This window comes from Hylobates moloch, unplaced genomic scaffold (genome assembly GCF_009828535.3).
Source record: "Hylobates moloch isolate HMO894 unplaced genomic scaffold, HMol_V3 SCAFFOLD_15, whole genome shotgun sequence".
In the NCBI taxonomy this organism is placed as follows: domain Eukaryota; kingdom Metazoa; phylum Chordata; class Mammalia; order Primates; family Hylobatidae; genus Hylobates; species Hylobates moloch.
The window spans coordinates 94232251-94247904 of NW_026652290.1; the positions used below are offsets into that span (position 1 = coordinate 94232251).

At 53.0% G+C, this 15654-nt stretch overlaps 1 protein-coding gene across 4 annotated transcripts in view; it reads right to left on the reverse strand.

Annotated features, from left to right (window-relative positions):
• Positions 1-15654, reverse strand: part of UHRF1 (ubiquitin like with PHD and ring finger domains 1) — a 52707-nt gene that overhangs the window by 23569 nt on the left and 13484 nt on the right. For all 4 annotated transcript variants that reach the window (XM_032178575.2, XM_032178576.2, XM_058428890.1 and 1 more), the window contains exons 3-5: positions 9606-9860; positions 8215-8375; positions 6143-6358 (exon numbers count right to left, since the gene is read on the reverse strand). In XM_032178575.2, coding sequence (XP_032034466.2) covers positions 6143-6358; positions 8215-8375; positions 9606-9860 — 632 coding nt within the window. The remainder of the gene's footprint in view (positions 1-6142; positions 6359-8214; positions 8376-9605; positions 9861-15654) is intronic.

Here is a 15654-nt window from a genome sequence, read left to right on the forward strand (position 1 = left end):
TGCACTCCAGCCTGGGCAACACAGCAAGACCTTATCTCAAAAAATAAAAAAAAAAAAGGCCGGGCGTAGTGGCTCACGCTTGTAATCCCAGCACTTTGGGAGGCCAAGGCGGGCGGATCACGAGGTCAGGAGATCGAGACTACCGTGAAACCCCGTCTCTACTAAAAATACAAAAAATTAGCCAGGCGTGGTGGCAGGCGCCTGTAGTCCCAGCTACTCAGAGAGGCTGAGGCAGGAGAATGGCGTGAACCCGGGAGGCGGAGCTTGCAGTGAGTCGAGATTGCGCCACTGCACTCCAGCCTGGGCGACAGAGCGAGACTCCGTCTCAAAAAAAAAAAAAAAAAAACCTGACCAAAACAAAACTTTCTTATGCCAGGTGCAGTGGCTCATGCCTGTAGTCCCAGCACTTTGAGAGGCCGAGACAGGTGGATCACCTGAGGTCAGGATCGCTTGAACCCGGGAGCTGGGGGTTGCAGTGAGCTGAGATCATGCCACTGCACTCCAGCATGGGTAACAGACTGAGACCTTGTTGCAAAACAAACAAACAAACGAACAAAAAACCTGTCTTATCCTTGCTGTACAAATAAATGAGCAGGGAGGGAAAGGTCTAAGATCCTCAAAAATAAAATTGGCAAAGACTGACAAAAATAAAGAGAAAACATATAAATTACCAACACCAAGAATAAAACAGGGATTGCACTAGATCCTTCAGGCATCAGAGAATAAGGAAATAATACAAATGACTTTATGCTCAGAAAAACTGGCTAATTCCCCAAAACCCAGAAAGTACTTCAGCTCAAACATGATGAAACAGATAGTCCAGACAGTCACACAACCATAGAAGAAATTCAATTCACAAAAGCTCCCCCCAAAGACATCTCCAGATCTCCATGGCCTCAGTAAAGCTTCCCCCCGCCCCCCGAGACAGAGTCTTGCTCTGTCATCCAGGCTAGAGTGCAATGGCACGATCATAGCTCACTGCAACCTCCACCTCCTAGGTTCAAACGATTCTCCTGCCTCAGCCTCCCAAGTAGCTGGGACTGCAGGTGCACACCACCAAGCCCAGCTAATTTTTGTATTTTTAGTAGAGACGGGGATTTCACACCATGTTGGCCAGGCTGTTCTCAAACTCCTAACCTCAAGTGATCCGCCCACCTCCACCTCTCAAAGTGCTGAAATTACAGGCATCAGCCACTGCGCCCAGCCTATGGTCTCATTAAAGAATTCTATCAAACCTTTAAAGGGGAATTAACATAAATTTTACACAGTCTCTTCCAGAAAACAGAAAAAGGAGTAAACATTTCCCAGCTCACGTTATAAGGCTGCTATTGACCAAACCAACAAAGACCATACAAAACAAGAGAACTGCAGACCACTGTTTCTTAATAACTTAGTCAAATAAATCCTAAACTGGCCGGGCGAAGTGGCTCACGCCTGTAATCCTAACACTTTGGGAGGCCAAGGCGTGCGGATCACCTGAGGTCAGGAGTTCAAGATCAGCCTGGCCAACATGGAGAAACCCCACCTCTACCAAAAATACAAAAATAAGCTGGCTGTGCTGGCACGCACCTGTAATCCCAGCTACTCCGGAGGCTGAGGCAGGAGAATCGTTTGAATCCAGGAGGCAGAGGTTGCAGTGAGCCGAGATCACATCACTGCACTCCAGCATGGGCAACAGAGCAAGACTCTGTCTCAAAAAAATAAATCTTAAACAGCAAAAAATCCTGGAAACAGCTCAGATATCCAATAGGTCGAAAAAAAAAAAAAAAAAAAAAAAAAACGGTGGCCCATCTATACCACAGACTACTACTCAGGGATGAAAAGGAATGAGCTACTGATATGCGGTAACTTCAATGAATCTGTAATTATGGAGAGTAGGGAAAAAAATAATCAATCCCAAAAGGTTACATAGTGTGTGATTCCATTTATATAACGGGCATCCTTACTACAAAGTTGAAATTGTAAAATCCTTGAAATTACAAAATTGTGTGAACAGAGAACAAAAGAGAGCGAGGCTCCGTCTCCAACAACAACAACAAAAAATAGTGCTTGCCAGGGGTCAGGGACCAGGTGGGGATGGGGAGATGGGTTTGGCTATAAAAGGGGCAACAAGAAGGATTTTGTGGAGAGGAAACTCACTCTTGACTGTATCAATGTCAATGTCCCAGTTGTGATAACACAGTATAGCTTATTAACATAAGATGTTACCACGGGGGGAAACTGAATAAAGGGTACACAGCTTTTTTTTTTTTTTTTTTTTTTTTTTTTTTTTTTTTTTTGCAGACTCTCTTGCTGTTGCGTAGGCTGGAAGGCAGTGGTGTGATCATGGCTCACTGCAGCCTCGACCTCCCAGGCTCAAGCGATCCTCCCACCTCAGCCCCCCAAAGTGCTGGGACGACAGGCGTGAGCCACTGCACCTAGCCATCTCTACATCATAACCGCATGTGAATCTACGACGCAAGGTAAAATTTAATGAAAATGAATGATAAATGAATTGACCCCCACACTGCAGACACACCAGCGTAGAGGGCTTGCATTTAGAAGTCAGCCCTGGCAAAGGCTGGTAGCTCCTAGCACTGCCCAGAGCAGGACCTGGGGCCCAGCCACCTATCTGAGCCTCCCAATCCCAGAGCCCACTCGGCCGTCTCTGCCACCCACTCTCGCGTGTTGTCTCAGAGCACGCATCTCCCTGGTCTGTCATCTGCAGATCTGTCTCCCGCACCAGGCTGGGTGCCTCCTAAGACAGGGACTGCAGCCGTGTTTCTCTGTCTCATCTTGTATGATGCCTGACTCAGCAGATGATAAAAGTCGAAGGTGCTAACGATGGGCACATATCACAGACTTACTGCGAGGCACGACTGGGCTCATTGTGACCCTCTCACTGCGTCCCTGGAAGCTCCCCTGGGGCTGGTAAGGGGCAGTGTCTGCCCCAGGCCGCCTGGACCGAGCACCCGCTCCCTTTCCCGCTGTGCCTCCTGCATCCCCAGAGGGCTCGAGACACAAGCGTGAATGGATCAAAGAATCCCAAACACCCCAAGGTGTGTTGGGCCAGGTATCTTCATTTCCCTGCCTGGTGACGCCCCTTCCTTGTGACAGTCAATGTGCAGAAAAGCAGTTTTCTTCTGCTAGGGAAGGGACTGAGGTGGCGGAAGCCCCTGTGTGCTGGCTGGGCAGGTTATCCGTCTCAGGGTAAACGGACAGCAGCTGGTGTATAACTGGTGCGGATGGAGCCTAAGGTGGCCCCGCAACCCCCACCTCCTGGTAACCACGCATTTGTAGGCATTTCTCCCCATAAAAGTATGGACAGGGCTGTGACTTAAACCTAAGCCATAAAATACAGCAGAGCTGATGGACTGTCACTCCTGGGACGATGACGCATCACACAATGCTCTAAATCTTACTAGCTGACTAGCTGAAGACCTCCCTTGCTGGCTTGACATGAGTAGCCACATAAGAAGAGCCCACGGGGCAAGGAACTGCAGGAAGGCCCTGGGAACCGCAGGTGGCCTCCAGGAGCCAAGCTAAAAAAAAAATGAAGCCCCCATCCTTCAACCACAAAGAAGTGGATTATATCAGCCACGACGAGAGCTTGGAAGGGGTTGTACGAGTCTGTTCTCATGTTGCTAATAAAGACACACTAAATAATAAAGACTGGGTAATTTAGCAAGGAAAGAGGTTTAATGGACTCACAGTTCGGCATGGCAGGGAAGGCCTCATAATCATGGTGGAAGGTGAATGAGGAGCACAGGCACATCTTACATGGTGGCAGGCAAGGGAGTGTGTGCAGGGGAACTGCCCTTTATAAAACCAGATAGGCCGGGCGCGGTGGCTCACGCCTGTAATCCCAGCACTTTGAGGGGCTGAGGTGGGTGGATCACCTGAGGTCAGGAGTTCAAGACCAGCCTGGCCAACATGGTGAAACTCTGTCTCCACTAAAAATACAAAAATTAGCTGGTGGTGGGCACAGCTACTCGGGAGGCTGAGGCAGGAGGATCCCTTGAACCCGGGAGGTGGAGGTTGCAGTAAGCAGAGATCCTGCCACTGCATTCCAGCCTGGGCGACAGAGCGAGACTGTCTCAAAAAAAAAAAAAAAAAAAAGTCACCAGCATTTAAAAATCAGATTCCATATAACAATCCAGATAGTTTCTCAGAAAATCTCAGATTCAGAACTGCCCCTAGCACTGAATAAAGACCAATTCCACACCACACCCGAGCCATGCCCTGAAGGCCCAGAGTCAGTGAGGAGGTTCCCACAGCCCCAGCCACTCCCCTCCATCCCCTGCAGCTCACTGACCTCCCTACTGGGCCACAGATGCACCACAAATGTCCCGACCCAGGACCTCTGCACGCTTGCTGTACCTGTACTTGGAACGCCGTTGCCAAGATGCTCGTGCTTATAGACAACATGTCATGTACTATATCATTCGGCCACAAAAAGGAAGGAAATTCCGACCAGGCTACAGCCTGATGCACCTCAAGGACATCACGCTCAGTAATGTCAGTGAACAGATGCAAAAGGACAAACCCTGTGTGATCCCATTCCTAGGAGGTCCCCCACGTCGTCAGATTCACAGAGATGGAAAGTAGGATGCAGAGGTGTCAGGGGCTGGGGAGTGAGTGTTTCATAGAGTCAGAGTTTCAGTTTGGGAAGAGGATAAAGTGCTGGAGATGGCTGCATTAACAACGTAAATGCGTTTAATGCCACTGAACTGTGCACTTAAACATGGTTCCAATGGTAACTTTTCGGCCGGACGCAGTGGCTCATGTCTGTAATCCCAGCACTGTGGGAGGCTGAGGCGGGCGAATCACTTGAAGTCAGGAGTTCGAGACCAGCCTGGACAACATGGTGAAACCCAGACTCTACTAAAAAATATATATATATACACAGAAATTAGCCAGGCGTGGTGGCGGGCGCCTGTAATCCGAGCTACTTGGGAGGCTGAGGCAGGAGAATCACATGAACCAGGGAGGCGGAGGCTGCAGTGAGCCAAGATCATGCCACTATACCCCAGACGGGGTGACAGAGGAAGACTCTGTCTTTAAAAAAAAAAAAAAAAAAAAGGTAAATTTTCTGTTACATATATTTTATCACACACACATACACACAAAGAGGTAAGGGAGAAAGAACAGGCTTTGCAAAATGTTTCTGCAAAGGGCCAGACAGGAAGGATTTTCAGCTTTGTAGGCCACACAGTCTCTGTTGCAACTACACAACTCTGCTCTTATAACACAAAAGCAGGTAATAAGATAAAAATGGGTGTGACTGTGTCCCAATAAAACTATTTGTCAAAGCAGGCAGCGGACCACAGCAGGCCTGTGGACTGCAGTTTGCCAACTCCTAAGCAGTGTGGTTTGGCGTGTATGTTTATGAACAGAATGTCCCTGGAAAGTTGGTAACAGTGATGTCACCAAAAAAAGGAAACTGGGTGACCAGGCAGAGGAGGGAGAACCTTCATGTGTGGTCTTGGGTGCTTTCTGAATTTTGACCCTGTGAATGGGACCTATTCACCAAATTTGAAACAAACAAAAGAGAAAAAGGAAGCTTGAGGCCAGGCACGGTGGCTCACTGCCTGTAATCCCAGCATTTTGGGAGGCCGAGGCAGGCAGATCACGAGGTCAGGAAATCAAGACCATCCTGGTTAACAGTGAAACCCCGTCTCTACTAAAAATACAAAAAAATTAGCCAGGTGTGGTGGTGGATGCCTGTAGTCCCAGCTAATCAGGAGGCTGAGGCAGGAGAATGGCGTGAACCCAGGAGGCAGAGCTTGCAGTGAGCCGAGATCGCACCACTGCACTCCAGCCTGAGCGACAGAGCGAGACTCCGTCTTCAAAAAAAAAAAAAAAAACACACCACGAGAAAGAGGAAGCTTGACAACTCTGCCTGTCAGGGCCTGGGGGTCAGAGACGGTTCCCTGGGCAGAGGCACTCAGGGGCACAAGGTGGTCGGTCTTAGAAAGATGCTTAGCAGTGGGCAGGAGCAGACCCTAGAGGGGAGGCAGGAACGCCAGGCCGGAGGCTAAGGGCCTCGCACACACAGCGCTGGCTGGACGGCTTCAAAGCCAGTCCGGGGGCCGGAGGGGCTGGGCGGCCGGGAGGGGAGGAAAGGAGAGAGGGAGGACTCGCCCTAGGACACGAGGCTCACCCCAGCACCACGTTGGCGTAGAGTTCCCGCGCCGTCCTGGTCTCGCGCTTCCTGGAGATCTCCGCGTCGTACCAGAAGCCCCGCTCCTTGGGGTTGTCGGGGTTGTAGTTGAGCATGACCACCTGGCCCACCTCCAGGTCCTGCCACTTGATGATGGTGCGGGCGCGCGCTCGGACGTCCCTGGAGTTCATCTGGACCACGCCATTCTCCGGGTAGCTGGGAGGAAAGCCCCGGCCTTAGACCCCATGGTAAGACCAACCCTCGTTCCCTCAATGAGAAACGAGCCGAGGTGGAGACCGTCCCTCCCGACAGTGTGCAGAGGCCTCTCCCAAAAGGCTTATTTGCTGGTGTTGAGAACACGCAGGTGTATTAAGGCACATTCCAGGTACAGAATTGTTATGGGTTGCCCCTGTCCCCTGCAGAAAGAAATGTTCGAAGGCTGATCCCCAGTACCCACGAATAGGATCGTTTTTGGAAACAGGGTCTTTGTAGATAGAACCTTTGCAGATGAAATCATGTTCAGATGAGATCACACTGCAGTAGGGTGGGCCCCAATCCAAAAGGACTGGTGTCTTCAGAACAAGAGGCCGGGTAAGGTGGCCCACTCCTGTAATCCCAGCATTTTGGGAGGCCGAGGAGGGAAGATCACCTGAGGTCAGGAGTTCAAGACCAGCCTGACCAACACAGTGAAACCCCACCTCTACTAAAAATACAAAAATTAGCCAGGCATGGCCGGGCACGGTGGCTCACGCCTGTAATCCCAGCACTTTGGGAGGCTGAGGCGGGCAGATCATCTGAGGTCGGAAGTTGGAGAGCAGCCAACATGGAGAAACCCCATCTCTACTAAAAATACAAAATTAGCCAGGCGTGGTGGCACATGCCTGTAATCCCAGCTACTCGGGAGGCTGAGGCAGGAGAATTGCTTGAACCCGGGAGGCGGAGGTCGCGGTGAGCTGAGATCACACCATTGACTCCAGCCTGGGCAACGAGAGTGAAACTCTGTCTCAAAAACAAAACAAAAACAAAAACTAGCCGGGCGCAGTGGTGCACGCCTGTAGTCCCAGCTACTTGGGAGGCTGAGGCAAGAGAATCGTTTGAACCCGGGAGGCGGAGGGTGCAGTGAGCCGAGATCGCACTAGCCTGGGGGACAGAATGAGACTGTCTCAAAAAAATAAAATAACCTGGGTGCGGCGGCTCACACCTGTAATCCCAGCACTCTGGGAGGCTGAGGCGGGCGGATCACCAGGTCAGAAGTTTGAGACCAGCCTCACCTACACAGTGAAACCCCATCTCTACTAAAAATACAAAAATTAGCCAGGCATGGTGGCCACACACCTGTAATCACAGCTACTCGGGAGGCTGAGGCAGGAGAATCGCTTGAACCTGGGAGGCGGAGGTTGCAGTGAGCCAAGACCACACCACTGCACTCCAGCCTGGGCAACAGAGTAAGACTCTGTCTCAAAAAAATAAAAAATAAAAATAAAATAAAATACAAATACAAAAATTAGCCAGGTGTGGTGGCAGGCACCTGTAGTCCCAGCTACTCAGGAGGCTGAGGCAGGAGAATCGCTTGAACCTGGGAGGTGGAGGTTGCAGTGAGCAAGTCAACCAACGTCCGTGTTTAGGCCATGCCGTCTGTGAAATCTCACGATGGCAGCACGGACAGACGCAGCCACCATCTGTGTCCCCTGGTGTGTGGACCCCATGCTTGGCAGGTAGGAAGTGCCCAGTAAACAGTCGTGCAAGGACGGGAGACTGACGTTAGGGGTGGGGATGAGGGAGAGATGACAAACCCGGAAGATGGAATAAAACAGAAAAACGGATGGGGTAGCAGTTTCAGCGGCTGAGCAGAGAGGAACCCTCCGCGGAGACACAGGAGGGGGCAGCCGGCTTCGGGTCCCCAAGCTAGTCCCCGAGTGGGCAGCCTTGTATGCTGTTAGGAATTCGAGGGTGGGACCCCAGATCCTGATCGCCATCTCGAGACAGTGCCACGCTCTGGCCTGAACACCTGCAGCCAAGGACGAGCATCACACAGCCTGAGTACCCAGGCCCGCCCACCTGCCGTGACTCACTCATCGTATTTCACGTGGTAAATGACGTCCTCCTCCAGCGCCGGGCTGGACGTGGAGCTGCAGGGCTCGTCCCGGGAGGGGGCCCTCCGCGTCACCCTGACCACCTGCGCCTCAAACCACGCCCCCATGTTCGTGTCCCGAGCATCGACGTACTCATTGACCTGTGAGGAATGAGGGAACTCTGGCATCCCAACGGGGTGAGGAAAACTGATGGAAGACCACCTTGGTTCTCGGACACTGGGATGCTCTGGAACCAGGGCGCAAACTCGAATGCCCACGGCGAGGTTTCTCCTCCCCAGCTGGGAACCACTGCCCATGAGAAACCAGCCCCAGCAGGGGTGACGGGGATGCAGGGTCAGGGGGCATGGACTGTCTTAAAGGCCCCTGCGGCTCTGCTTCAGCCACAGCTGCTGGGAGGCCCTGAGAGAGCAGAGCTGCCCATTTGTCAAGAGAAGCTGGAAATCCAGGCAAGGCGTCGTGGCTCACACCCGGAATCCTAGCACTTTGGGAGGCCGAGGCAGGTGGATCGCTTGAGCCCCAGAATTCAGGACTAGCCTGGGCAACATGGTAAGACCCTGTGTCTACTAAAAAATAAAACAGACTGGGCGCGGTGGCTCACACCTATAATTCCAGCACTTTGGGAGGCTGAGGCGGGAGGATCACTTGAGGCCAGGAGTTTGAGACTAGCCTGGCCAACATAGCGAAATCCTGTCTCTACAAAAAATACAAAAATTAGCCAGGTGTGGTGGCACATGCCAGTAATCCCAGCTACTCAGGAGGCTGAGGCACGAGAACTGCTTGAACCCGGGAGGTGGAGGTTGCAGTGAGCCAAGATGGCACCACTGTACTCCAGCCTGGGCGACAGAATGAGACCATGTATTAAAAAAAAAATAAAATAAAATAAAATTAGCTGGGCGTGGTTGCACATGCCTATAACATCAGCTACTCAGGAGGCTGAGGTGGGAGGATCACTTGAGCCCAGGAGTTCGAGGCTGCAGTGAGCTGTGATCATACCACTGCACCCCAGGCGGGGCAACAAAGTGAGACCCTGCCAAAAAAAGAAAAAAGAAAAGAGCTGGAAACCCAGATCTTTCTGTGACATTTCCTGATCTTACATGGTGGCAGCAAGTTCAGAAACGTCACAGCCACTGCAAGCTTCACGAAGACATCTGCAGGCCGCCACACAGGACTCTGCTCTAGAGGTCCACAAAGGAATCCCAGGGTACCGTGTTCCCCTCAAGGAACGTGCAGGAAACCACCCCTTGGCCATTTCTGCCCAGCCAGAGCTGGAGAGGGGCGTGGGAAGCCCATCCCGTGAGCCCTGGGTATGCAAAGACCAGAATGGTAGGGAGAACGTCCAACCCCACAGCAGCTGCAGAGAGGAGGCTCACCTTGTACAGCCCCAACTCCGTCTCATCCCACATGTCCTCGTCGGCTGGCCTGCTGTCAGTCTCAGCGGCCGCCTCGCCGTGGGTGGAGGACTTGTCTGACTCACTCTGGCCCAGGCAGCAGCCGGAGTCGGTGTCAGAGAGCTCGGAGTCCCGCTCCTTGGCGCTGTGGGGGAGCACGAGGCTCTGGCGGACCAGGAGCTGGATGGTGTCATTCAGGCGGACCTCATAGTCAAAGAGGGTATGGCCGTCCTCCATCTGCAGGGACACCAGAGGCAGACGCTGTTCAGCCACCAAATGCCAAGTGGGTGTCTGTGGGCACCAGTTGTGAACCAAACACTGTGTCCCAGCCCTCGTGGGGGGGCAATCTGCATCAGAGTAAAGGGCCATGATACCTGGGCCATGCCAGGGGGCTGTCCCGCTCACAAGCGGCACCCCAGTCCCTTCCCTCAGGGTCTCAGGCCCCTCTAGCGAGGGCTTTTGGCACTGCATGCAGGACGCACCCAGAAGCACAAATCATCATCACGGGGCACCACGCACACATGGGGGTCTCAGGAGTTTTTCCTAATACTTAGTGTTTACAGCAGCTTTTGTGACAGTGAACATGTGTCACCTCTGTCACTGGTTCTCAACCAAACATGATTCAGATCCCGAGGTATGCTGGGCCATGTCTGGGACATTTGTGGTTGTCGCCACTGGGAGAAGCTCCTAGCATGGAGTGGGTGGAGGCCAGGCACGCTGCTCGGCACCCTGCAGTGCCCAGGAAGGTCCCACTGTCCAGTGCCAAGACGGAGAGACCCTGTCCCATCTGAACAGCAAGAGGCACATGCCAGCATCCATGAGCTTCCTGGGTAAGGCTCCAGTGCCAGTCTCGCCTGCCAGGGCACCTCCTCCGACCCTCAGCTCCACCCGCCCTTTGTGCGCTTTTATCCTGATGCCCTCATCCCCTGGGGTCCGTCCCCAGCCCGGCTCCACAGCCTGCCCCCCCAGGTCACCTGACTCAGCAGGTGTGCGACGAGGAGCTCAGCACCTGAGCTGGATCTGGCGGCTGGAGAAGCCGAGGCATTTTGTCAGAAGCCGCCCCTCCACACTCTACCAATACCCAACAGGGACCCCCTCCCGGTGGTTTGCCATCTAGGACCCCCCTCCTGATGGTCTGCCATCTAGATGCCCCCAGGGCAACAAGTTCCTCTTCCCTGGCACTGCGGACATTGGGGCCAGGTCCTGGATCATTCTCTGGGGTGGAGCCTTCCTGGGCACTGCAGGGTGCTGAGCAGCATCTCTGACCTCCACCTACTCCATGCCAGGAACATCCCATAGTTGTGACAACCACAAATGTCCCCAGACATCATCCAGTATGGGGTGAGGGGGTGTGAAATCACCCTGGGCGAGACCCCCTGGTGATGCCCCCAAGAGACTCCTTATCCCATGATGCTCTGCCCTACTGAGGTCCCAGGAGGCTGCACACATTAAAATCCACACACTGAGTGGGGAGAGAGAGAGGAGGTGAATCCCAGGAGCTGGGGGTCCTCCTGGTTTCCACGTCTGCACCGTCGGGAGTTTATCCCGTGCCTGGTGTGAGCAGGATTGGACTCGGTTGGTTTCCATGTAATTAACACAGGTTTCTCAACCTCAGCATGGCTGACATTAGGGCTGACCCACTCTGGGATGGGCTGGGTCTCCTGCTCTGGGCACTGGACAGTGGGGCCGTCCTGGGCACTGCAGAGGCACTGCAGCAGCCCTGGCCTCTACCAGTCATGACAATGAATGATGTCCCCCAGATATCACCATGTGTCCCCTAGAGGCAGAAATGCCCTGGTTCAGGAGCGTCCTTAGGAAAAGGGAGGAGAGAGACATACATAGAATGTCAGCTCTTCCTCCTTCCGCCCCTTGGGGATTCAAGGCCTGACGGCTGTTCAAATGCAAACAGTATGGGGGTCACAGTGAAGGCCAAGGCCCTTCTCTGCAGGCTTTCTTTCTTTGTTCACCATAAACTAAGAACCTGATAAAGCCTGACTCATCTTTTCCAGAAAAAAAAATTTTTTTTTTGAGATGGAGTCTCACTCTGTCGCCCAGGGTAGAGTGTAGTGGTGCCATCTCAGCTCATTGCAATCTCCGCCTCCCAGGTTCAAGTGATTCTTGTGCCTCAGCCTCCTGAGTAGCTTGGGACTACAGGCATGAGCCATCCCACCCGGCTAATTTTTGTATTTTTTAATAGAGACAGGGTCTCGCCATGTTGGCCAGGCTGGTTTTGAACTCCTGAGCTGAAGGGATCCACCCACCTCAGCCTCCCAAACAGCTGGGATTACAGCATGAACCACAGTACCCGGCCTGTTTTTTTTGTTTGTTTTTTTGAGACGGAGTCTTGCTCTGTCGTCCAGGCTGGAGTGCAGTAGCACAATCTCGGCTCACTGCAAGCTCTGCCTCCCAGGTTCGCCATTCTCCTGCCTCAGCCTCCCAAGTAGCTGGGATTACAGGCACCCGCCACCACACCCAGCTAATTTTTTGTATTTTTAGTAGAGGTGGAGTTTCACCATGTTAGCCAGGATGGTCTCGATCTCCTGACCTCGTGATCCGCCCGCCTCGACCTCCCAAAGTGCTGGGATTACAGGCGTGAGCCACTGCGCCCGGCCTTTTTTTTTTTTTTTTTTTAGAAAGGATCTCACTCTGTTGCCAAGGATGGAGGGCAGTGGTGCAATCGTAGCTCACTGCAGCCTCGAACCCCGGGCTCAAGCGATCCTCCTGCCTCAGGCTCCTGAGTAGCTGGGACCACAGACACACATCACCCATGCCCAGCTAATTTTTTTTTAGAGATGAGGTCTTGCTGCTTTGCCCAGGCTGGTTTTGAACTCTGGGGCTCAAGCAAGCGATCCACCAGGATCAGAAAAACCCGTTTGAACATGTACACACCCACCTACAGCTACAAGGGTTTCAAGGGCTGCTCCGAAACCCACCATGGACATCGAGGGCCCACCAATACCTGCTTCAGCCCCTCGGTTCTCCCAACCATCACTGAGTGCCTCTGACATGCTGGGAGCAGCCTGGGAGCCAGGAGGAGGCTCAGGGCCAGCTCTCCAGCACAGAGGAGCTGGCTTCGGAGAGAGGTGGCACGGATGGCGAGGAAGAGGGACTTCAACCTGTACACGCAGGTTCACACAGCATCACTGACAACAGCCTGAGGGTGGAAGCAACCCAGGTGTCCATCAACAGGTGAGGGGATTGAGGCCGGGTGCGGTGGCTCACACCTGTAATCCTAGCACTTTGGGAGACCAAGGAAGGCAGATCACGAGGTCAGGAGTTCAAGACCAGCGTGGCCAACATGGTGAAACCTGTCTCTACTAAAAATACAAAATTGGCCAGGCATAGTGGCAGGCGCCTGTAATCCCAGCTACTCGGGAGGCTGAGAAAGGACAATTGCTTGAACCCGGGAGGCGGAGGTTGCAGTGAGCCGAGATCACACCACTGCACTCCAACCTGGGCAAAAACAGCAAAACTCCATCTCAAAAAAAAAAAAAAAAAAAGAAAGAAAAGAAAAGAAAACAAGTGAGAGGATCAACACAATGTGGCCATCCATGTGTTAAAATATGACTCAGGCCGGGTGCGGTGGCTCATGCCTGTCATCGCAGCACTTTGGGAGGCCAAGGAGGGCAGATCACCTGAAGTCAGGAGTTCGAGACCACCTTGGTCAACATGGTGAAACCCAGTCTCTACTAAAAATACAAAAATTAACTGGGCATGGTGGCAGGCGCCTGTAATCCCAGCTACTCCAGAGGCTGAGGCAGGAGAATTGCTTGAACCTGGGAGGCGGAGGTTGCAGTAAGTAGAGATTGTGCCATTGCACTCCAGCCTGGGCAATAGAGCAAGACTGTCTTAAAATATAAAATAAAATATAAGACAAAATAAAATACGACTCAGCCATGAAAAGGAGCAAGGCTGTGACCCAGGCCACAGTGTGGATGCACCTTGAGGACGTCACACTCAGTGAGAAACACCAGACACAGAAGGCTGCGCAGTGCATGATTCCATTTCTATGAAATTTCCAGGACAAGCCAAGCCACAGAGGCAGGAAGGGGATTTAAGGGTGCCAGGGGCTGCGGGAAGAAATGCAGAAAAAGGAAGTAGTAGCTGGGACAGGGTTCACGGTTTCCTTTCAAGGTGACAAAATGTTCTAAAATAGACTTCAGTGATGATTACACAACTATGAATATGCCTGAACTGTGCACTTTAACTGGGTGAACTGCAGGGACATAATAAAGCCGTTATTTAAAACATGAAGCAGGCCAGGCGCAGTGGCTCACACCCATCATCTCAACACTCTGGGAGGCCAAGGCGGGCGGATCACTTGAGGTTAGGAGTTCGAGACCAGCCTGACCAGCATGGTGAAACCCCATCTCTACTAAAAATACAAAAATTGCCCAGGCGTGGTGGCACGCACCTGTAGTCCCAGCTACTCAGGAGGCTGAGGCAGGAGAATCACTTGAACCCGGGAGGCAGAGGTTGCAGTGAGCCGAGACCACGCCACTATACTCCAGCCTAGGCGACAGAGTGAGACACTATCTCAAAAAAAAAAACAAAAAACAAAAAACAAAAAAAAACACCAAGGGCAAGCCTTGGTGTAGACTGTGGACTCTGAGAGATGAAGATGACTCCACAGAGGGCCATCAGGCCATCGACTGTAACCAATGCACCGCTCTGTGGGAGAGGCTGACAGTGGGGGTGGCTATGCCTGTTGGGGCAGGGGGTCTATGGGCACTCCGTACCTTCTGCTCAATTTTGCTGTGAACCTAGAACTGCGATTGCCCACTGCACTCACCTGGCGACAGACAGACCCTCCAAAAAAAAAAAAAAAGGGTTGGCACATGGTTACTCTGTAACTGGGCAGATCACTTGAGGCCAGGAGTTCGAGACTAGCCTGGGCAACATCGCCAAACCCCATCTCTACCAAAAATACAAAAATTGGCCGGGCACGGTGGCTCATGCCTGTAATCCCAGCACTTTGGGAGGCCGAGGTGGGTGGATCACGAGGTCAGGAGGTCGAGACCATCCTGGCTAACACGGTGAAACCCCATCTCTACTACAAATACAAAAAATTAGCCAGGCATTTGTGGCGGGCACCTGTAGTCCCAGCTACTCGGGAGGCTGAGACAGGAGAATGGCGTGAACCCGGGAGGTGGAGCTTACGGTGAGCTGAGATCGCACCACTACACTCCAGCCTGGGCGACAGAGTGAGACTCCGTCTCAAAAACATAAAAAAATTAAAAATAAATTTAAAAATTAGCCAGGCATGGTGGTCGAGGCGCATAATCCCTAATACTCAAGAGGCTGAGGCAACAGAATCGTTTGAACCCGGGAGGTGGAGGTTGCAGTGAGCCGGGATCTCGCCACTGCACTCCAGCGTGGGTGACAGAATGAGACTCCGTATTAAAAAGAGAAAAGTCAAGTGCCCCCAGTACCACTGGGGCAGGGAAAGCAGCATGGGAGGAGCCACACGGCGCTCAGAGGGATGAACAGGGCACTCATCTGCATCTGGCCCAGCACCTCTGTGGCCAGGCACACCCCTCTTGCCAAAGCTGCCATTTGGGGTCGGATCACTCTCTGGGGTGGGGCTGTCCTGGGCCCTGCAGAGTGCTGATCAGCACTCCAAGCCTCCATCCACTCCACGCCAGGAGCGCCCGAGTCATGAATGTCCCCAGACATCCCCCAGTGTCCCCTGGAGGATGGAATCGCCCGCAGTGAGCACCCAAGCTAGAGCGGCCCTCACATGTGTCCGAAGGCCACGTGCGCAGAGGGGCAGCTGCTCGTCCTATGTTTGCAGCAGCATTATTCCCCAGAACAGCTTGAGCATCCTGAGCTCCAGCCAGCGGGACAGGGGCGCACAGGCCCGCTCACGGCTCAGCTGCACGGGGCAGCCAGGGGCAGCCAAGCAGAGGGGCCTCAGTGCACGCGGGAAACCAGCCCACTGCAGAGGATGGAAAATACAGTCCCAGCCCCACCAAGACGGAGGACAGGTCGGGGGCACAGCCCTCGGCGAGGGGCAGCCTGGAGAGCAGGC